The sequence below is a fragment of the Schistocerca americana genome, chromosome 2 (genome assembly GCF_021461395.2).
Source record: "Schistocerca americana isolate TAMUIC-IGC-003095 chromosome 2, iqSchAmer2.1, whole genome shotgun sequence".
NCBI lineage: Eukaryota > Metazoa > Arthropoda > Insecta > Orthoptera > Acrididae > Schistocerca > Schistocerca americana.
This window is the reverse complement of record NC_060120.1, coordinates 654,992,672-655,017,350: the sequence shown is the minus strand read 5'-3', so window position 1 is coordinate 655,017,350 and position 24,679 is coordinate 654,992,672. Positions and strand designations below refer to the sequence as shown.

The window sequence follows — 24,679 nt, the reverse complement described above, 5'->3', positions numbered from 1 at the left end:
ACGGAATTGTCTCGAAGCCTTCTGGAAATACCGCGTCAACCGTACGCCCCTGTCTGCTGCCCTTTTGACCACATGCACGAAGAGAGCAGGCTGGCTGTAACACGATCGGTGCTTGTGGAAACCATGTTGATTCCTACACACGACTTGTTCGCTCTCCAGAAATGTCATCATACGTGGGCACAATCTGTGTTCGGCAATTATACAAGAAATCGACGTCGGTGATAAGGGAATGTTATTCGGCCTTTTACCAGCCACGTGGCACATTTCTTTGTTCTAGCGACCCTCAATTCTGCAATGTTAGTCATTTGTGTATTGACGTGTGTCTTACCTGTAATTTGAAATTAATTTCATTTACGTGTATTGTTTTTGCAAATGTGTTGCAAAGGTCAGAGTATCATTCCATCTACATTACTTACTTGCTAATATTCACGTTTGAAAGGTGGCTTTCATTTGTGTCGTTCATTTCGCAGATTATTCTGCATGTTTGATGTAAATAAACACACATAATGGTTAATTAGTCTTATTAGGTGGATTAGAAGGAGAGACAGGTGATAATTAAACACATGTCTGAAATAATACAGGCTTTGGTAATGATACTATTTAGTTGCATGCTGTAGGTGTAAGCAAAGTAAATTTGCCAGTGGAGGCGAGGAGTGGTCGGGCACAGCCGGGGAGGCGAAGGCTGGCGAGCGCCGGAAGAGCATTGTGCAGGGGCCGGGGGTCCCAGAGGATGGGGCCACTGACCGGCAAGCATCAAAAAGAACGGCGCCGGGCGCCAGGTGAGAGAGAGAGGGGAAATTTCGAGCAGACAGAGAGCGTCCAACGTACGCGCTGGCGCCGCCCGGTCGCGCGCTGTTTTAGTGGCAAGTGGGCTGAGCTCTGATTGGGCAGTTCATAAGAAAGTGCAGGAAACGCTGAGGGTCAACGCCCGCTGTTTGAACAGAGAAATATTTGGATAGGTAGAGAAATTGTATCACTCTGCGAGGGAGATGTGGGAGGCCTTTGCAGCGTCGGGATTGGATGATTAGAGTTTGGCGGCAAGATTGTCGCAAGAGCATCGGGCAGAGCGAGGCAGGAGAGCGTCTTGTACCGTGAAAGCGGACAGTCGCAAAGTTCGGTAGCTCTGAGATAGGGACTTAGATTCTGAATACTGTGCTGTGTATGATCCAGAGTCTGCAGCAACAGTAGAACATCAGCGTCCATGGTAAGCATTGCATTGACTACTAGTATAATTGCAGTTGCTTCCGCCTTATAGGCTGGCAGTCACCATTGAACGTAGTCAACCAGTGCACAGAGCTATCATACTGGTATTGCACGTTAGTACAAGACACACTGGGCTGCACCTTAAAGGTTGTTGAGCCAGTCTTGAAAGCGTTGCATACCATTTAGAGGAAATGTAGCGCTTGTGGTATTTGCAGTTTCTGAGTTGTTTATTCTGCTCAAGATATTTGAGAGACTTATCTTAATTCAGCGACTTCACAGCTGCAGTCGTCGTCCCAGTAGTATTGACGGAGCCAGCACGCTGGTAGACGGTATTGTAAAACTTGCAGCAACGGCAGTAAAGTTCAGAAATAGTTGTTGGATCGTGTTCTTGCCATCCACTGAGCATCTGTGCAGTTTTGCTTACGATTCGTTATTGGTTATTTGTCTTTTTGCATGTTGTTTGGTTTGTTTCTTGGTGGTGGTGTACGAAGTACGTATTATTTCAGACACAAAAGAGCTTATAGGAACGCAGTCAGATCGCATTTACCATTCGCTTATCCAGGGGCATAATTAAATCTATCTTTGCATCAACTTAACATTAAGATTGGTTGGTTGGTTTGGGGGATTAAAGGGACCAGACTGCCATGGTCATCGGTCCCTTAACATTAAGAGCTGAGAGCCAATCTTACCAGTGTAGTATATCTAAGAACAGTGTGCAATTTGTTTAATTTGTTTTCATTCAAGATTTGTTCAATATGATCTAATTTCTATCGTGAGATAATTTACAATAAATACAAGTTATTTACAATATCGCTTTTGATTCAGCAGTAGTGGTAGTTAGCCGTCACTGTCACATTAATATATTTTATTCATGTTCAATATCGGCCACTACCCCAATGTGAAGTCTTCCACGTTGACGAGGGTTCATAGAGCGGGGGAAAGCGTTTTATCTTTGTAATGAATAACTTACGTGTCTTTGGATTCGGCTGGAGGCGCTTGCGATGGTAAGGCCACTGAAGTCGTATTTACAGCCTGTAGCTGTATGGGAGGCGTCCACATCACGTAGGACGTCGTCGTGTTGATCGTTGAGGCCGAGCTCGATGTTTCGACGCGGTCGCGCCCTGGCGTAGGTATCGCGTTGTGAGAACCAGGCCCACCTTCCTGGACCACTGGAGCCGACTGGCGTCTGGGCGTCTCAGCTGCCGTAGGTGGGCTAGTCGGAGCGGGCGAGATGGTCGGTCGGTGGGTCGACTGGTTGGTGGTGGCGGCCGCTGCCGTGGGCCTGACTTGGTCAGGGGAGGCGGTCGTGTCTGGCCGCGCGGCGGCCGCCTCAGTGACGGCTTCCAGCAGCTGCGCTGGACTCGCCGCCGTTGCCGCCGCCAGCAGCAGCAACGCCAACAACCTGCAACACCGCGCCGTTCATAATTTTGGATAACGTTATTGGGAACAGCGATCTGCCAGTAAAGTAAAAGTAGCAAAAAACAGTCTCGATCCCACAGTCATCGATCAGAATTATGTTTGGTTTCGCCATCTAGTAGCAGGCGATCTTCAGATAACGCACCATCCGGATGACGATGATGATGCGTGTAACAGCGTCATCATCACCAGTCTGATGGTGCGTTATCTAAAGACAGCCAACTACTAGACACTGAAACCGGTCATAATCCTGATCAGCGACAGTGGACCGAGACTGTTTTTTGCTAGTTTTACGGGACCGTTCGTTTCAGAGTCTGGGAAAGTCGCAGAAAACAAAATAGCGGGACAGTGCCATAACTAGCGTACGTTCAGTCTGACGTCTCACTGCTGTTCAAAAAAATGGTTCAAATGGCTCTGAGCACTATGGGACTTAACAGCTGTGGTCATCAGTCCCCTAGAACTTAGAACTACTTAAACCTAACTAACCTAAGGACACCACACACATCCATGCCCGAGGCAGGATTCGAACCTGCGACCGTAGCGGTCACGCAGTTCCGGACTGCGCGCCTAGAACCGCGAGACCACCGCGGCCGGCCACTGCTGTTAATTCCTAACCAAAATAATAAACAGACGAATAAAAAGAAAAAACTCTAACCATTTACGGTAACTAGTGCCAAACGACAAACTTCAACTTTGCACGCTCCCCTTCTGCTTACCTCTCCCCCTTTTCTTTTTTTAGCCCTTACTCCATCCTTTCCCCCATCCACCCTTATTAATCTCACATTTCCAATGCGTCAATGAAGCAAAACTATAGGGTACACGCTTTTAAATGAGTAGGTTCATCATCATGTACGAGTGGACTTCAAACAGTAAGGTACACTTAACTGTGGCAGACAAAGTAACTTTTGTATAGACGTGCAGTGTCTGTTGTGTCGGACATGTCCGACAGAACATATGAGCAAGGACAGTTCTAGATAATTCCAGTGCGAGTGCGCCGTATCTTCTGAACCCATATGGGAGTTAACAAATGCTGTGAGCTGTGGAGCTTTCGCGTGACATGCTCAGAATTTGGGGCGGACAGTAGGCGTGTCCGGATGGCCGAAACAGTTAAGACAACGCTATAGAGAAGAGGAGCATCCTCGTTTGAGTCCTGGATCCATAACTTTTCTACCTTCACCATTAATTTACACTCCTGGAAATGGAAAAAAGAACACATTGACACCGGTGTGTCAGACCCACCATACTTGCTCCGGACACTGCGAGAGGGCTGTACAAGCAATGATCACACGCACGGCACAGCGGACACACCAGGAACCGCGGTGTTGGCCGTCGAATGGCGCTAGCTGCGCAGCATTTGTGCACCGCCGCCGTCAGTGTCAGCCAGTTTGCCGTGGCATACGGAGCTCCATCGCAGTCTTTAACACTGGTAGCATGCCGCGACAGCGTGGACGTGAACCGTATGTGCAGTTGACGGACTTTGAGTGAGGGCGTATAGTGGGCATGCGGGAGGCCGGGTGGACGTACCGCCGAATTGCTCAACACGTGGGGCGTGAGGTCTCCACAGTACATCGATGTTGTCGCCAGTGGTCGGCGGAAGGTGCACGTGCCCGTCGACCTGGGACCGGACCGCAGCGACGCACGGATGCACCCCAAGACCGTAGGATCCTACGCAGTGCCGTAGGGGACCGCACCGCCACTTCCCAGCAAATTAGGGACACTGTTGCTCCTGGGGTATCGGCGAGGACCATTCGCAACCGTCTCCATGAAGCTGGGCTACGGTCCCGCACACCGTTAGGCCGTCTTCCGCTCACGCCCCAACATCGTGCAGCCCGCCTCCAGTGGTGTCGCGACAGGCGTGAATGGAGGGACGAATGGAGACGTGTCGTCTTCAGCGATGAGAGTCGCTTCTGCCTTGGTGCCAATGATGGTCGTATGCGTGTTTGGCGCCGTGCAGGTGAGCGCCACAATCAGGACTGCATACGACCGAGGCACACAGGGCCAACACCCGGCATCATGGTGTGGGGAGTGATCTCCTACACTGGCCGTACACCACTGGTGATCGTCGAGGGGACACTGAATAGTGCACGGTACATCCAAACCGTCATCGAACCCATCGTTCTACCATTCCTAGACCGGCAAGGGAACTTGCTGTTCCAACAGCACAATGCACGTCCGCATGTATCCCATGCCACCCAACGTGCTCTAGAAGGTGTAAGTCAACTACCCTGGCCAGCAAGATCACCGGATCTGTCCCCCATTGAGCATGTTTGGGACTGGATGAAGCGTCGTCTCGCGCGGTCTGCACGTCCAGCACGAACGCTGGTCCAACTGAGGCGCCAGGTGGAAATGGCATGGCAAGCCGTTCCACAGGACTACATCCAGCATCTCTACGATCGACTCCATGGGAGAATAGCAGCCTGCATTGCTGCGAAAGGTGGATATACACTGTACTAGTGCCGACATTGTGCATGCTCTGTTGCCTGTGTCTATGTGCCTGTGGTTCTGTCAGTGTGATCATGTGATGTATCTGACCCCAGGAATGTGTCAATAAAGTTTCCCCTTCCTGGGACAATGAATTCACGGTGTTCTTATTTTAATTTCCAGGAGTGTATTTCAATGCCTGTATGCGATTGAAGTCCTGATTTATATTTTATCGAATGCTGCACTACACTTCAAAGTGACACAGATACATGACACTACTCGTATTTTTCAACATCTCCTTCAAGTCTGTCCATGCAACGGTCGGAACATTCTAGTAATAGTTCAGTCCCTAGACAGGTCCCGGCGGAGGTTCGAGTCCTCCCTCGGGCATGGGTGCGTGTGTTTGTCTTAGGATAATTTAGGTTAATTAGTGTGTAAGCTTAGGGACTGATGACCTTAGCAGTTAAGTCCCATAAGATTTCACACACATTTGAACATTTTTTTCAGTCCCTAGACAACAGAAATCCGCTCCTTGGCCACAGAGCCATTCGAGAACCGCTGTGTGAACGACCTCGTCGTTGGAAAATCTCTTTTCCTCCAGGCAGTCTTTCAACTTGCCGAGAAGATGAAAACCGCACGGTGCAGATCTGGAGTTTACGATGAAAATCATTTACGTCTGTGGGGCTCTGGTCACATTGTTTGCACCATTTCACTACGGTTATAAGCGACATTGCATTTATTCCATGTACCACCAGGATTTCGTGATGAATTGTGTGTAGTTTAGACGCTTTCTCCACAAGAATCATACTGTCCTGCTTAATTCAACCTTGTAGCACATTTCCAGTTGCCGCACCATTTCCGTCGCACACTGCGTTGCACCCGTTATCCGTGCTGCAGCAGAACTGTTTCTGCTAGAGAGAAATGTGCTTTCTTCTGACGATGAGTCACTGCTGCTGCAGAATGGTCTTAGCATGGGACGACATGAGTAACTTACTTTCTGAAGATAGCACGTTGTACTCGCATTCGGGAGGACGAGGGTACTAACACTCACCCTGATTTCAGTTCTCCGTGCTCTCCCTAAATCGCTTCAGGCAAATGCCGGGATGATTCCTTTGAAAGAGCATGGCCGACTTCCTTCCCCATCTTTCCCTAATATGATGGTACTGACGACCTCGTTGTTTGGTTTCCTCCCCCAAAATCAACCAACCAACTTTCTGAAGCACGTGTTTACACTAGCTACAGAGTGCGCGGCAACAATCCGCATGCTCTCTATGGCCGGTCACACCTCTGGCCAGTGCAGCCAGCTTCCCTGTAAATCTGCCGTTTTGCGATCCAGAATTCTTTCCAGAAATTTACCCCGTCTACGACCTGCAGTGATTTCCTCTCGTAAATGAAAGTTCCGTCATCAACAGTTTCATATCCTATTTCGAATTCGTCTAACACCCACATCGCAATCCGTTTTACCATCATTCCACAAGAATCACATCAAACTCCTGGTACCCACGTGACTTTTGTTGCCACACAGTCTATCTTCTTATCTAAATTTACCAGAAGCTGCTAATCAATCATTAAAATCCCTCAGCTACTTGTTATTGCAACCCCTATCATAGTCTAAAAAATCACATCTTGATTTCCTCTTTGTAACGTATTTATTATTGTAAATAACAATGTAAATTTTAAAAAAACATATGGCCACAAAGACGTCAATACGGCTATGACAGCTATGTGGAGGTAAGAAATGATTTATAAAAAGGAACTGAAGACGTACAAAGTAATTACTACTTTTGTCTTAGGAATGATAAAATAGCAGAGGCGCTGTTGTGACCTTGCATTTAGTAGTAGAAAGAAGCACACAGAATCTTTAATTTGGTAATGGAAGGAAGGATGGCAGTGCTTCAAACAACTCATCAGACTGAAGCCCACAACAACAAGAAGGTAGCATTAGAAGCTGGAAATCTCGGAAAGAGAGGAGTTAAAATATCTGTAACCAGTCGCGTATGATCATTTCTGAAGCGCACAGTACATATTGTTTAGTGAGCATTCTAACTGGGGAATCTACCGCGACGGAAATGCAGCCAGCCGCCATTCAAGTGACATGTAGAAAACAGCAGTGAAATTAATTGTCCGTCCTTCGTAAGTTGAGAAAATCCTAACACACTTTTTAAAGAGATGAGAGACGAACTCGTTGAGAGATTTGTTGTTTCCTTTCTGATTGTCATTATTGATACTGACGTGTGATTTTCGGTTTGTACTTCTGCGATACATACATGCGACTGGATCGATTTCAGGCATCAGTGCGCCTTTAGGTAAATAAAAATTTATCTGTGGTCAGAGATGCCACGCGTGGATAGCGGTTTTAAGCGCGCGCGGGCGACACACCACACCACGTCCTGAGGTGCCTGCCGCCAAGTCGGCCGCTACGGCGAGGGGCGCGTGACGTGCCGCGTTGAAGCCGCCACTGACCAAGCGTTGGCCGACTTCCAAGCAGCCTTTGCGGCCGAAAGGGCCGCAATGAAAGAAGAACTCGTGGCTGTTCTCCGACAGCTTCAACAGCTGCGTGAGGAGCTGCGGGCTCTAAAGAAGGCGCCGCCTGTCCCTGCTCCCGCCGCCCCTGTGAGGCGGCCACTGGGGGTAGACGCCGCCACCCAGACGTCCACCGACTCGCCCCCTGCAGCAATGCAGGCGGCGTCGCGCATGGATATCGATGTCGGGACGCCTGCGCTGTCTTCTCCTCTGGAGACAGACGCGGACGAAACATCTGGGGACGAGAGGCCGGTCGGTGTGGCCGTGCGGTTCTAAGTGCGTCAGTTTGGAACCGCGTGACCGCTACGGTCGCAGGTTCGAATCCTGCCTCGGGCAGGTTAGTTAGGTTTAAGTAGTTCTAAGTTCTAGGGGACTGATGACCACAGATGTTAAGTCCCATAGTGCTCAGAGACATTTGAACCATTTTTTTGGGGACGAGATGGCGACCGCTTCTTCGCAAGCTGAGGAAGTGGACACCGACGAGGGGCTACCCCTCCCGCTCCCAGACGAGCGGAGTGTGCCCTTCCTGAAGAAGATAGTGGCGTCGTTGAAGGACGGGACATACCCTCACGGGGACAACCCGCACCTCTTCACGCCAGCACATGCGAAGCCACCCATCCCTCATCAACCCTGCGACCTGCGCCACACGCGTTTCATGTTGCGCGAGGCAATGACGAGGAAAGAGCTGCAATTGCTGAATAGCCGCCCCATCTTCACCCCCTCGGACTGGGAGCACATCTACCAGGCCACAGAGAAGTGGGTGAAGGAAGAGTGGCGCACCGGCAGGCGTCAGCCTGCCCCAGAAGATCTTCCTGCCATCAACTACTTCGCTAATCTAAACATAGGGAAGTAGCCAGAAGCCAATTCCACCGAGAGGCCACACATACCAACAGCGCAGAAACAGGAGGAACAACAGCACTGCTGCTTAGCCTCCTCCACCACCAGATTTAGGCAGTCCGTGTTTTTTCGAGACGAGACCTTCAGGTACTGGTGGTCTGGACGGCAGAGGGCGAAGTAAGCCGTGTAGCGAGAGTCGGGCGCGTGCTAGCTACGGCAAGTGCCACGGCGCGGTGTCGTGTGAGTGATGGATCAGCGGTCCGGAGGTTGCTGTGTAGTCGGCGGATGGCGGAATTAGTGGCTCGTACTACTAGTAATTTTGGTGAGCGTCGGCTTTCAGTTTGAAATTTGCACTGAGTCATTCGCCTTGGCTGGAACAGCAATTCGTCCGTGCAGGATCATCCTGTAACTTGAGCTGTTTTCGCTTATCAAATTCTCGGGAGCATTTTCCCTATTTCTTCTGGGATACATCACATTGGATGTTGCGCCGAAGAGCGGGTGGGGCTTATCATTGACTGTAATGTCACGAAATTGTACTCTGGCAGTGTTCTGCAAATTTCCATGTATGTGTGACTACTCGGACGCCTTTGTGTTCTAGACTTTCCGGAGTGTGCAAATCATGATGAACTATGTGCATGATACTCTAGAGAAGTGATGTCACCTTCAGGACACCTCGTGATTGTTCATACATGTGCTCAGATTCCACTCGCCGTTACTTGCATGTAAGGTGGTTAATTAATGTCTGTGACTACAAAGCTGTCAATCAGTCCCATCAAAGTTTAACTGTGTTGTTCCAAATTGCCTCATGTTCAAGAGACAGGGTGAACGTACAGTTGGTTGAGACTGAGAGTGATAATTTGTCGTTTACAGAGTTTGCTCTTAGCCTGGGACTGTAGCATAGTGAGCCATGTACCGATCGATGTGTATGACACTGATGAAAGATTGATTTGTGTGTGGCTGCATTAGCGCATGCTATGGTTCTGTGAATTGTGATTAAATTTGTTATTGGTTTTCCAGTAACGTTGGTTTTATGACAGCCGGATTGGTTCAACTGGAGTTATGTCGTTCGCATGTCAGTATCCCTACGGCCAGTTACGGCGCACTAACTTGAAACAGTTTCTGAACTTAAGCTTATTTGGTTTAGAAAAAAAAACACTGGATCATTTTAAAGTTCTAAAGTTGTTGGCTTTAATGTTTAAAGTAAAGGAAACTTGGACAATCTGGAACTTCAGTGATTATTCTAAATCTCTTGGATGATGGTAATTTTTTAATGGTTTTTGGTTAGAATGTTTAGGGGGAAGGAAATGTGGGGTAGGTAAGAATTTCAGTAATTATCTTTAAATATTTTCAATGGTGTTCAGTTTTTGTTAGAAGGTTATTGCTTCTAATGTTTTAAGAAAAGGGAAATTTGCGATGTTTAGAACTTCAGTCAACATTCTAAAAAATTTGCATGATTTCCATGTTTTAAAGAATATTGGTTTTAATGTTTTAAATAAAAGAACGTATGAATTTTCCGTGTAACTGTGAATGTTTGCATAAACTAAGTGAACAAATAAATGTTCTGCTACTGTGCTCAGCCTCTTATCACACCAGAACTATTGTGTTCTAGCTTGACCAGCTCCAAAGATTACCTTCCCCTTCCGAATCCTTAAGAGAAAATCACAATTATCTTATAGGCTAAGTGAGGTTAATATGCCTTTGTCGTGTGAAGAGTATGTAAGAAGTTTAAAGCAATACAGAGGTCCCACTGGAAAGGTTTTATGTCACCTACGCAAATCGGCGCATTTCCTTCTTCAGATCTGAGTAGTCATGACTCACATGAAACGGTTCTGAGCAACTGGCAGTGACTAGTGGATGTGTGATGCAGTGTTTGTGAGAGCAGACAGACACATAACTTACTACTCTTGAAAGGCACGACGGAGAACGTCCCGAGTTCGACGCACAGTTCTCCATCAACAGTGTCAATCTCCACTGCTTAAAACAGCGCGAAAAGATTTTGATATTTAACTCATGATTGTACACAGCCTAGTGATTATAAAAACGGGGTGCTTAAAAAATTACTCCATATTTTGAGAGGTGTTAGTACGAACCAAAATAAGAAATAAAGTTCAGTAAACAAGCACTCTAAAATGCATATCATAAGAGCAATGAGGACTTGTTCATCTTCACTACTGTGGAACATATCTCTTGTGCTGCAGAAGCTTTTCTATTACGAATGACGTACAGTATTCAATAAACAAATGAGGGCACATTCCTCTGTTATTGCTCATGGATAAGCAACTGTCAAGCCCGCGTCCTGTAGGACTATGTTGAAAAATGTCCAGAATACAGGGTATCATGTGCAAAGATAAAAGTACCATGTAAAAGCATTTCACAGACTTACACGACTGAGACTGGTTCTGTTAGAACTACTATACGAAGGAAGGGGGTATTAAAAATTAACGCATTTCAAGGTAAGAGGCAAAATAAAAGTGCCTCACAGTGGCCTATGGAGAGGAGAAACACAGAGAACGATTACAGCGAAATTGGAGGAAAAAGAAGGAATATAAAATAGTGCTTTTTTCAGAATATGAATCAAACTTCCTGGCAGATTAAAACTGTGTGCCGGACCGAGACTCGAACTCGGGACCATTGCCTTTCGCGGGCAAGTGCTCTACCAACTGAGCTACCCAAGCAGGACTCACGCCCCGTTCTCACAGTTTTACTTCTGCCAGTACCTCGTCTCCTACCTTCCAAACTTTACAGAAGCTCTCCTGCGAACCTTGCAGAACTAGCACTCCTGGAAGAAAGGATATGCGGAGCCACAGCCTGGGGGATGTTTCCAGAATGAGGAGTAAAGTTTGGAAGGTAGGAGACGAGGTACTGGCAGAAGTAAAGCTGTGAGGAGGGGGCGTGAGTCGTGCTTGGGTAGCTCAGTTGGTAGAGCATTTGCCCGCGAAAGGCAATGGTCCCGAGTTCGAGTCTCGGTCCGGCACACAGTTTTAATCTGCCAGGAGGTTTCATATCAGCGCACACTCCTCTGCAGAGTGAAAATCTCATTTAAGAATATGAATGTATTGTTGTATGTTTGTGAGTTATAGGAGATTGCTTCCTGTCATGTGGTCCTTCACATCTAACTTTCATTGTTTGTTAAAGTTTACCTTTTTTGTATTGTAACAGGACAAGTGAGGGAGATTACTGAAATAGTTGACCTCGATATTAAAGAAGAAATTCCTTCTCAGGATTACAAGGAACTTATAGAAATTTTAAATCAGCGTGCTGAGTCCCACATCCTAACTGCATACGTGACGATTTCGCTCAGCTCCGTGATAAGCATCAAGGATGCTATGCTCGCTAATGTGATAATTAACATGAGTATACATACAAGAAAAAAATAGGGGGAAGGAGGGACGATGGTGAATTATCAAAATGTGTGAAAGCATTCGTAATGCAGACAGGGTTCCTGAACGTGACATATTCACGACAGAGAGAAAGAGTAAGTGCTGCAGTAACAATTAGAAAGTGTCCTCTCAATCCAAACTAGCCATCCTCATTAGTGTTTGCTACTCAATTTTCTGTGTCATTTATTTATTTATTTATTTTTTTTTTTTTTGTGACAGCTGTTACGCGTGCTTCCGAGATAGTGCGAATACTCTGTGACGCGACAAGAACAGTAAAACCTGGGGATCCTTGGGTCCCTAATGCAGACGCGTCCTTCTGGCCTGCACTGTTTTGTAGTGCGATTAGTGGTCCATTCGCGCTCTCTCGTAACGAGCCGCGGCTGTCCTGGTGACCGGATGTGACGTCACGTGGCGACACGGCACAAGTGCATTTGGGCGTTGAGCGGCGTGCCGCGAGCATGCGCAGTGTCGCATTATCCGGAACTGGCTCTCAATCTGTCATCTGGCCCACGTGCCGTCGTTGTATACAGCTCCTGCTGCCGGCCGGGCTCAGCTTGTTATTCGTACACTAGTACATTCCATGCGGGTCATTTTGTTGCCACCTGGCTGTTGACCACAGAGGCCCGCTCTTATCCAGAATTTTTTTCTGTCCATTTGCACGACTTCAATCTGTACAGCTACCAGCCAAAAATCCAAGTTGCCTCTGATTCGGATTTCTTTCTTTAAACTTTCTGTTTCTCGATAACAACACTTGCGCCACCCATCCTAGATTACTGCGTAAGTGTGTGGAGCCCGTACCAAACACGAGTAACAGAGGATACTGACCGGATACAAAGAAGGACAACAGGAATGATCACAGGTTTGTTTTACCCAAGGAAGAGTGACACGAAGATGTTGAAAGAACTGGACTGGCAGACGCAAATTTTCTCGTGAGAACGACTTCGAAAGTTTCTAGAAATAATGTTAAATGATGAATCTAGGAATATGTTGCAACACGCAAGCCCTCATATCTGTGCTAGCTGTACGATCTGCCACTGCTGCCCTTATAATTAGGACGATCCTGGCTGGCGTCTGTGCTACGTGGACGTCCAGAACCTTGTCTACGGGCGTGAGAATGTTCACGTGACCACTGGTACCAGCATCGTTGCACAGCCATGGCAGCACGTCCAACTTGTATTGCAACTCTCCGGAAGGACCATCCCACCACTCGGAAGGCCACAATTTGGCCCCTTTCAGATTCTGTCAGTTGGCTGCAGGAAGCACGAGTGCGTCTCCGTGGCTTGGTTGCCTGCTTACTTTGCACCACATCTAGCCTTCTGTTTGTGACCACTCCCCTACTAACATGCAGTCACAGACGGTGCTCTGGAAGCTATGCACTACGTTAACTGTTGGCGACGATGTTGAAACCACTGTCAGTGTATCTACTATCCCCCAGGTAGCACATGCCGTCATCGTACCAAAATAGACGTCGTCTTTCCAGCTGCACTAATTTCTTTCCGATAGTGTGTTAAAGCAAGGCAAGGGCATACCACTTCCAATATGAAAATATGTTGTATCGTCTAAACAAGAGACTTTCAAGCCGCGGCCCGCAGGACGCTCGCTGCCAAAAGGAAGTATCAACGCGGCCGCAGAAGTGAGCATCTATCAAAGCATCGGTAAAAAAGTGCATAATATTCCGTTTATCTAAAATTATGATAAGCCGAATGTTTTCAATCTGAAACTCCCTTCACATGATCCTATTCTCTCTACTACTCGTGTGTTATGTGCGGTCCAGAAATACTTGTCTTCTTCCAGTATGGGACAGGTAAGCCAAAAGATTGGGCACCCCTGGTCTAAACCATCCTGACGATTGATGAAGTTTATATTAAGCCACAAAATCCGAAAACTGAACTGCTCTCCTCGGTGAATGATAATGCCAACATTTGCGTTATCTGCAGCTGCTAACTACTTTGTAATGGTGTTACAAAACGTGCTACAATGTTCTGCTGCACCCATCGGAATGACTGCTTTCCAAATTCGAGAACGAAGTCATGTGAGGTTTCAGCTTAACTGCACATAAGAAAACGGTCGAAGTTTCTTCAAGTGGGGTTCGTTAAGTATGTGGTATCTTGGTTTTCAGTGAACTACCTATTGAGAATCCATATTAACAGTTTCACGAACATGAAAAGGCCTTGTAGGTCATCAAATGAGCTACTGTTGATCCGTTAGTTTATTGGTTTCATAGTCGATTGTACTGCTACAGTTAAATTAATATTCGGAGCCTATACAACAGTGATGAGAGTCTGTTAATTGTAGGATGGCAGAATGACATTGAAATGTCTGACTTTATATTGACCGAAGCAGCATTACCTCCATTACAGACAGCCGGCACTCGGAAATGATCGAACATCGGGCGAGGTAAAATTCTTTAAATCGTGTGCGAATTAACTCGTTAAACGTTTGTAGGCGCCGTCTTCCACAAAATGTGTTGCAACGCTGCATATTAGCTGAAGACAAGTCCGTACTTTAGCGGAATAATGTGTAAAATACACACAAACAAATAAGCACTCCTAATGTACTCGTTCGTACCTAATAAAATCTTTCTCGTAATTTGGCGCTTGAATCTCTGTCCTATATCGCGAGCTGTCTTGGAATCTGACTGGCAACCTTCGCTGCATTTCAGTCTGCAAGCACTGGATTTCGTATTGCAGTCCGTGCCGGCCGTTATCATCAATTTTATATTCACGGCTAGAAGGTAACGAAGTTTCACATAGGTTACTAAACGATCGATGCCTGTGAGTCAGACACCGACAACAAGGTTTCGATTGTCAGTATTACCAAGGAATATGCCAAGGTGGAAGGACTGGAAGGGCACTCATGCCCTTCTGGGATCAGTTGAGAAATTATTCGAAGGAGAAGCAGTGGTTCCGGTTGCCAGAACAATTATTAACAGGCGAGAGAGGTATGCGCTGGCGAGATGGCCGCCATACTGGCGTTCAGTCAGTCGGCATTATCGCGCTGTCCCCCTTGCCAAATTGTGGACGTACTTTACGTTAGACGCTACCACACTGCCCAGCGACATTAATGTGACTACCTGTCAGAAGAGAGAATATAGACCTTCTGCAGAGCGTACCGCTGCGAGACGTGCAGGAAGAGAATCAGTGAGGTTCTGGAAGATATCGGAAGGGATGTGGGGCCATGCCGACCCCCCGCGGCATGGCCAGGTTTCTTAATGGAGGATCCATGGCGCAAATAGCCCGTTCGAGGTGATTCCACAAATATTCTCGATTGGCTTTAAAACCGGGGAGCTTGGTGGGGAGAACGGTAAACTTGAACTGATACTCTTCGAACCACACATAAAAGAATGGAAATGAGCGTTTGGCGTCATTGGCCGGGAGGCATCTTACGGGACAGGCAGGTCCGGCCGCCTTGGTGCAGGTCTTATTACATTCGACGCCACATTGGGCGATCTGCGTGCCGCACGGGAATGAAATGATGATGAAGACAACACAACACCCAGTCCCTGATTGTAGAAAATCCCCGACCCAGCCGGGAATCGAACCCGGGCCTCTTAGGACAGCAGTTCGTCACGTTGACCTTTTTTTCCCCATATTGTTCGATGCATTTGTTCGGTGCGGATGTCCCATGACACTCGTTCAAGTTCAGTCTTGGGGCGTTGACTCAGTTTTTTATTACAGAGGGTAGCTAACCCTCTGACAGAACACGCTGAGCTACCGTGCCGGCTACCATTCAGCTATCGGGGCGGACTTCGAACCACACACACACACTGCGAACGCTAGTGCGCACCATTCTTGAGTACTGTTCGAGTTTTTCGGATCCCAACCAGGTCGGGTTAAAGAGAGACATCGAAGCAATTCAGAGACAGGCTCCTAAATTAGTTGCCGGTAGGTTCGATTACCGCGCAAGTATTACGGAGATGCTTCGTGGACTCAAATGCGAATCGCTGGAGGGAAGACGATGCTCTTTCCGGAAGGCACCATTGCGCTATTCCGGAAATTTAGAGAATCGGCGTTTGAAGCCGACTACGGACGTTCTATTGCCGCCAACGTACACTTCGCGTAAGAACCACGAAGATAATGTGCGAGAAATTGGGGCTCGTACGGGGGCTTTTAGGCAGTCGTTTTTCCTTCGCTCTATTTTCGAATGGAACAGGAGAGGAAATGATTAGTAGTGGTACGAAGTAGTCCCGCCATGCACCTACGGTTGTTTGCGGAGTTTGTATGTAGATGTAGGTGTAGAAATATTAAATATTTGCACCACGTCTAAGTGCAGCTGGAAACGGGTAATACAATTTTCTGCGCTAGAAGAGAGGATAAAAAGTGTGAAATTTTTCTCGAGGTTTGGACCACTCAGACTCTATGGGTGGAACACAGGGCCACCTACAGTCAAAGAGCTATTATGTGTCATGCTGAAAGACGAGTATTACATAGATGCATTTCTAGGCTGTTGACGTTGATTCGGTCAATCTGGAGATGGTTTTGGGAGGTTTCCCTCATTCATCTGGACGTTGTAGATGACATGAAAGTCGAATAAGTCTTTTAAAAAGTTTGTTATTTGTTTCTGCATTTCAAGGGATATTAACTTGGCGCTTTCGTTGATTCCAGCAGGATTTTCTCAGTTATTTTGACTTTTTTCTTATTTCAGAGTTTTAATTTTCAATTTCAGTCTAACATTACGGGAGTATGAATAAACTATTTTTGTGGCTTTTTCTAGTGCTATTTCATAAATCGTTGGATAGCCGACGGTTTAATCACATGAGGATGTAATTTCAGATCGCTAAAACAATCTTCAAATTAATAATATTTTTACATGTACTATTGAAATATGCCTACTGTTTGGATGCCATACTAATGTGCTATAAAAGTACTACGTAGATAACCATCAGTCTTCTGAGTTTTGTGTACTTCTTGCCGACCGTGTGGCCGAGCGATTCTGGGCGCCTCAGTCTGGAGCCGCGCTGCTGCTACGGTCGCAGCTTCGAATCCTGCCTCGGGCATGGCTGTGTGTGTGATGTCCTTAGGTTAATTAGGTTTAAGTAGTTCTAAGTCTAGGGGACTGATGACCTCAGATGTTAAGTCCCATAGTGCTTAGAGCCATTTGAATTTGTGTACTTCTTATCAAATTTAGTTCTCGTGCCGAGGCTATTTTTCAAACTCACTGAATCAGTTACATAAGAAAATGACAAACTTGAAATTTGGTCCCCCACTTCGAATAATTCCCGCGGGCCTGCATTTAAGAAAGATTTTTTACTGGCATATGTGCGGGCTGTTATCAATCTACAAGGGCGTTCTGAAAAGTAATGCCTCCGAATTTTTATGTGAAAACTCTTAAAGATTTTTAAATGAAACAAATGTTATTAACATTTTACATTTTTACTCTCCATGTCTACATATTTGTAACTACCTGGCCCAAGGTGGCTCCGAATTGTAGCGCGTAGCATTGCGGTGTGTGATGTAACTGTGTCGCTTCGTGAGAAACAGCGTGCTGTAATCGAGTTTGGAACTGGAAAAGTTTGTACACACACGGAGCATCCTCTCCTTCAGCATGAAAATATCAGTCTACACAAGAGAGCTGAGACATCTGCAACAATCCGACGTCTTGAGTTCACTGCACCTTCATTCTCCATTAAGTCCCGACTTGACCCCGTCCGATTTTCATCTGTTTCCAAAATTTAAGGAATATCTCCGAGGACTTCACTTTGATAGTGATGAAGAGGTGCAAGCAGAGCTGAGGTTGCAGCTCTGACAACGAAGTCAAACATTCAACAGTGACGGTGTCAACAAACTGGTATCTCGTTGGGACAAATGTATTCGTCACCAGGGTGACTATGATGAGAAATAAATGCGTAGACATGAAGAATAAAGACGTAGAACGTCCATTAAAAATTGTTTTATTTAAAAAGCTTTAAGTGTTTCCACATGAGAAAATCATAGGCATTAATTTTCAATACGTCGTCGTTATATTATTACGGCGGTACCCGCGGGAGCGATAAATGAGTGACTGAAGGATGTACGCAGAGATTCTGCTCTGAAAACCTAGCTCTGGTAATTTCTAGATAGTTTCTCTATTGTCAGGTAGTATGGAAGGACTTTCTGTTTTTCCTGACAATCTGTTTGTCATGACTGACACGAAAATGTGCCCAAGGAGCCCATGTCCCGCGCAGCTGCTGGCTGCCTAGACCCACAATCAGACAATGGCGTGGCCTCTGGCTTCCGCGACGCGCATCCCAAATCCAGCCGACACGTGGTTCGTCCTCCGCACACCCTGCCGCCGATTAACATACGGCACACATCTCAGACGGCGGCAGTGTAGCAACCGGTGCCGATATCGCGTGCACACCGAACTGCTGCGTAAAGTCCACGGCTGACGAAACAAAATGGAAATAATGCAGTATTCTGCGTCAGATACATAATTTTGTACCTACACACATTCCTGCTGTTTTCCATCACGCAATATATGCGTGATGCCTTCATAACCGAATGAATGTCGTAATGCCGGCCGGAGTGGACGATCGGTTCTAGGCGCTACAGTCTGGAACCGCGCGACCGCTACGGTCGCAGGTTCGAATCCTGCCTCGGGCATGGATGTGTGTGATGTCCTTAAGTTAGTTAGGTTTAAGTAGTTCTAAGTTCTAGGGGACTGATGACCTCAGAAGTTGAGTCCCATAGTGCTCAGAGCCATTTTTTTTAAATGTCGTAATTTTTAAAATTGTTTATGAAAATGTAGACGGATCGCCGGTGATGATGATGTGGTCGTTCACGGGACTAATGGGAAAGACTGGCCATGGTTCTGCAGCTGTGATACGAAACTGCCCCAGAAGCAAAGAGAGCCGTACAAAGGCCAAAATCTCGTAGACGAAGTCAAAATTAGCGTAAGGAGAGCCATGTGAGAGGGGTTCAGTGAATTCGAAACTAAAATGTTATCGACAAATCTGGGACACTACTTTTTTATATATATATATATATATATATATATATATATATATATATATATATATATATATATATACTCCTGGAAATGGAAAAAAGAACACATTGACACCGGTGTGTCAGACCCACCATACTTGCTCCGGACACTGCGAGAGGGCTGTACAAGCAATGATCACACGCACGGCACAGCGGACACACCAGGAACCGCGGTGTTGGCAGTCGAATGGCGCTAGCTGCGCAGCATTTGTGCACCGCCGCCGTCAGTGTCAGCCAGTTTGCCGTGGCATACGGAGCTCCATCGCAGTCTTTAACACTGGTAGCATGCCGCGACAGCGTGGACGTGAACCGTATGTGCAGTTGACGGACTTTGAGCGAGGGCGTTTAGTGGGCATGCGGGAGGCCGGGTGGACGTACCGTCGAATTGCTCAACACGTGGGGCGTGAGGTCTCCACAGTACATCGATGTTGTCGCCAGTGGTCGGCGGAAGGTGCACGTGCCCGTCGACCTGGGACCGGACCGCAGCGACGCACGGATGCACGCCAAGACCGTAGGATCCTACGCAGTGCCGTAGGGGACCGCACCGCCACTTCCCAGCAAATTAGGGACAGCGTTGCTCCTGGGGTATCAGCGAGGACCATTCGCAACCGTCTCCATGAAGCTGGGCTACGGTCCCGCACACCGTTAGGCCGTCTTCCGCTCACGCCCCAACATCGTGCAGCCCGCCTCCAGTGGTGTCGCGACAGGCGTGAATGGAGGGACGAATGGAGACGTGTCGTCTTCAGCGATGAGAGTCGCTTCTGCCTTGGTGCCAATGATGGTCGTATGCGTGTTTGGCGCCGTGCAGGTGAGCGCCACAATCAGGACTGCATACGACCGAGGCACACAGGGCCAACACCCGGCATCATGGTGTGGGGAGCGATCTCCTACACTGGCCGTACACCACTGGTGATCGTCGAGGGGACACTGAATAGTGCACGGTACATCCAAACCGTCATCGAACCCATCGTTCTCCCATTCCTAGACCGGCAAGGGAACTTGCTGTTCCAACAGGACAATGCACGTCCCCATGTATCCCGTGCCACCCAACGTGCTCTAGAAGGTATAAGTCAACTACCCTGGCCAGCAAAATCTCCGGATCTGTCCCCCATTGAGCGTGTTTGGGACTGGATGAAGCGTCGTCTCGCGCGGTCTGCACGTCCAGCACGAACGCTGGTCCAACTGAGGCGCCAGGTGGAAATGGCATGGCAAGCCGTTCCACAGGACTACATCCAGCATCTCTACGATCGTCTCCATGAGAGAATAGCATCCTGAATTGCTGCGAAAGGTGGATATACACTGTACTAGTGCCGACATTGTGCACGCTCTGTTGCCTGTGTCTATGTGCCTGTGGTTCTGTCAGTGTGATCATGTGATGTATCTGACCCCAGGAATGTGTCAATAAAGTTTCCCCTTCCTGGGACAAAGAATTCACGGTGTTCTTATTTCAATTTCCAGGAGTGTATATATATGTATATATATATCTGCGGTGACATCGATTGGCGCAAGAAGAAGAGATACTACATAGCAAAGTGGTATCGGTACCAGAGGCCAGGAGGGCAGTTCTATTCGAGATCGGATCCTGCCCACTTCCAGGAAGTTCCTGCTGGAGTGACGTCGTTGTGCTGCCTACTCTCAGTGACACAGCCCATGTCATCGTCGGGCGGTGAAGACACTTCCATCTCCTGTGAACTGTGCCTACGTGCCAACGCTATCACATCTGTGTCAATGAGTGTCTATGAACTTGTGTTTTCTGGTGAATACTGAGGCCACAGTACGGCCATTCAGAATTTGTATCAATTCACCACTCAGTAATCGCTCATTTAGTGTGTCCTGAAATACAAGTCCACGTGTGCAGTTTTATAGCTACAGGCGAGCCTGGCGAGCAAAGATAAGTTTAGTTGTAATTAACAAAGTATTACTTATTCACAGTGTTCTAATTAATTTTATTATTACTAGCCTTCTCAGTGCCCAAGAAATACACACACAAACACACACATTTCTGTAAGAGCACGAAGGCTCCTTGATGCTTGTTTAATCGCGGGTGCACTAATATCGTTCGAAATCCTACGGGAATTGATAATTTGCGAGTGGGGTTAATGGACGAGGGGCGTTGGATTGCAGCGTGCGGTAATTTTGAAATTTGATGATCGAAGCGTTTAAGGTAAACACTCATGAGAAGCGGTATACCCGGGTTCGAGTCCCGGTGCGGCACAAATTTTTAACTTTCGCCATTGCATTACCACAATGCCCTATGCGGCTGGCAGTCACGAGTTCCCGCCTGCCATTCCCTTTCTTTCCCCATTATCTATTTCCCTTTCTTTCCCCATTCTGTATCTCGCATACAAACAGAAGCAAGTGACCGCGGGATGGTGAATCAGCTAAAATCTCCCCACAAACGAAAGGCGACTGGACCTGATGGAATACCTACAAAATTCTACATAGCGTACACGACAGGACTTGCTCCTCTTCTAAGAGCAGTTTATCGCAGGCCGCGGGAGGAATGAAGCCGTCCTAGTGACTGGAAAATGCACACCCCATTCCCGTTTTCAAGAGGGTCGTCGAAAAGACACACAAAATAATAGGCCTACATCGCTGGTGAGTTTTAGAACACGTTTTGCGGTCAGTTGGACAAGGACCAAAATGGAAATGCTTCCTTCCACACCCATCTGCAACATTGTTTTCTAGCTTTATGTTCTTAGGAGTTCTCCTGCATATCCTGCCGACAAGTAGCCGTCTAAGAAAGACACCACAGAATACATCTTAAACACAGCCTGTGTGGTGAATCTTTAACAAACCTCCAATCTGCAGAGAAGTTGGCTCTGAACAAGAACTGTGTGCCCAATGAACGATAGCCAACAGCAAGTAGTTGAACTCATGGTAATGACCTCTTCTAAACACTGGGAATTTTAACTACATCCCTGAGTACATTTACGTATCACTACATCAAAATAACATCGATAATTTTCTACCAAGGCATGAAACTGTACAATAAATTGTCCAAGGAGACTAAATATATGACTAGAAAAAGCTTATTTAAAAAGGCAATTAAAACAAATCTGTTAAGCAGTACATTCTATACAGTGAAGGGTTATTTACATAACACAGAATAGGAGTCTGTTAAAAGATGAAACAGAAGTAAATAATAAAAAGCACGATAGTAATAATAATAATGATAATACTTCTATCATTTCACATAGGAATTTCACACTGTTTTCTTTTTCTTTTCTTATCCTGCTTTTCTGGAAAACTTTGCTACCAAAGCTATTAACTGTGTAATACCAGTACCTTACCCTCTTTATAAACTCAACTTCTTCTCACAAAGAGATGATTACTTAGTTTTTCAGGCTAACAAAATAGGAAACTGCAGTACACAAAAGGGAAATCAAACATCGTTGCTATGGTCCTGATATCAGCTTATGGTGTATGTAATGTTGCATATGAAATAATATCTGTAAATAGTGTGTAGCGTGCGTGGTTACTGGTAGTGAGAAATGAAAGAACAGAGTAACAGTGACATCTTACATTACTGAATAAGTTCTTCGCAAAACAATAATGTACAGTAGCGGTAAACCGAATCAGGTAGGGCTGTTTTACACAGACTGGCCTTGTTTTCGGAAGACGGAGGCTCCAGTCTTCATCCGGCCATCCTGATTTATGTTTTCCGTGGTTTCCTAACATATGTCAGGCAAGAGCCGGGATGATTCCCACTATAAGACCATGGCCGACTAACTGTTCCATCCTCATCAAACTATACCCATAAGTACGTAAATGCATTGTGCGAGGGTTATTCGGAACGTAAGGAACGATCGGTCGCGAAATGGAAACCACAGTGAAAATCTGATGAAGTTTGCATAGGTGTGATGGGCAGTGTCTCTAGTACGCCCGAAGATCGCGTTACGTCGTTCTTTTTAGTTCTGAGCACACAGGGAGCAGATAAAGATACCTAGAACAGTAGTGTCTCCCATCAGGTACGGGGGCCTGGTGAGAAATTTCGCCTGAAGTTATGCAGCCTACATTACATAAGTGTCGTCCGTTTTCTTCTTCAAGACAATTCTCAGCCGCATTCTCCAGGGGCAATGAAGACGCTCCTGCATGGTTTTCAATCGGAAATGTTTGATTACCCACAATACAGCCCGTAATTGTATCCCTCTGAGTTTCATCTCTGCTCACATGAACCGCTGGCTATAAAGACAACGAGCTGCAGGCGAGTGTAGAGAATTGGCGGAAAGCACTGGCGTCTGCCTTCTATAACGAGAGTATTGGAAAGTTGCTACAACGCTACTACAAACGTCGAAGTCGGATCGGCGACTATGGAGATAAGTATCTGGAAGTTGTAGCTAACTGTTACAAATAAAACAGTTTTGATGTTCACTGTGGTTTCCATTTCGCAACCTATCGTTCCTTACTTTCCGAATAGCCCTCGTATATGGCTCACGTTATTTTTGTCGTTCTTAAACTGTAATACCATGACACGCCTAATGTCCTTGTAAAAGTAGTCCACGGATGAATAAAACTACTACTAGTACTACTGACACTCCCTAATATTTTTATTTTTATCAGACTTTTCTCATCACTTTGATATACAGAGGGCCTCTCTCACGATTCGGTAGCCTCATTTTATCTGGTGTTCCGGCAGACACTTGACACTTCATTTTTGTGATACCTGTCTACAGTAACACCAAACAAATGCTGCTCACCACGTCTTTCATATCACGCGCAGTGTCGACGGAAAACGTTGATTTGTTTCCCGTTACAAACTAAACGATTTTTAAAGCAGAATCATACGTGCCCTTTCGATAGAGAGGTCCAAAATTAGTCTATTGCGATATCCGTTCTATCTATATGTGTTAACAGGTACAGTAAAACAAAAAGAAGAACCAGTACTCCAATGGCAACACAGCAGCACTGAGGAATGGCGGTAGTGGTCAGCGGGGACTGTGGCTGTGCTACCATTGCTGGAGTACTGGCCTTTCTTCGTGTCTTACTGTCGCTGTTAATACATATCAGTAGAAGGAATATCGCGCTGGATAAATACGGGACGGGTGTATCGAACGGGAACGTGAAGCTCTGCTTTAAAATTATTTTTAGTTGCAACGGGAAAGCGACGTTTTCCGTCGACACTGGGCATCTAATGAAAGACGTGATGAGCAGCATTTGTTTGGTGTTACTCCAGATACACAGTATAAAAAAATTGAAATGGGAAACATCTGATGAAAATAAGCGTGGCGATTGTTAGGAGAGACACTCTCTTTATGTTCAATAAAATTACGGGGATCGGAAGTTGTACGACAATCACAGCGGAAGTCGAGTTTGCGTACTTCGAATATTCTCCTCAAGACTTTCGGCGAGGCCACGACCTGTGTTGGAACAGTAAGATTACGCGACCAACAGAGTTAGTTTGGCTCCATATGTCTTTCAGGCAGTTTTCAAATGATAGTTGAAGTTTTCTTTGGAAACATCGCGAACAAGAAAGAGATAATTCGTATTGCCCCAAACTTATTAGAAGAGTGCACAGTCTTTATTAAATGCAACGTTTTATAAAAGAGAAGTTTTCAGTAATACCGTGGATATCACTGTCAGCATATAAGACGGCGTAACATCCAGTCGGACTGCCGATGATTGGGACGAGTATTGTCATGGCCTCATTGAACGCACCATATTGGCATTCATATCAAGTGAGCTAGGGAAACCACAGAGAACCTGAGTCAGTGTGGATACTTTCCGACATCTATTAGATGCACAGTTGCCGAAGTTTGGAACTCGTAGACGACAGAAGCAGAAGAACTCAGGAAGATGGCTGCAGGGGAAGAAGTGAGTCATGGGTAGGACAGTGTACTTCGCAGGCGCGGTGTCCCATGTGCAAGAGCTCTCATTCCGGAATGATACGCAAAGGAGCCAGCTAAGAGCACAATGTCGTGCGGCTGCCAGTGT

General features: G+C 46.5%; 1 protein-coding gene across 1 annotated transcript in view; it reads right to left on the bottom strand.

Moving 5' to 3' along the window:
- LOC124595064 (pH-sensitive chloride channel 2-like) overlaps positions 1-24,679 on the bottom strand; it is a 311,686-nt gene that overhangs the window by 100,406 nt on the left and 186,601 nt on the right. Inside the window, exon 2 of the mRNA XM_047133641.1 lies at positions 2,174-2,605. Within this exon, the coding sequence (XP_046989597.1) occupies positions 2,174-2,605 (432 nt within the window). The remainder of the gene's footprint in view (positions 1-2,173; positions 2,606-24,679) is intronic.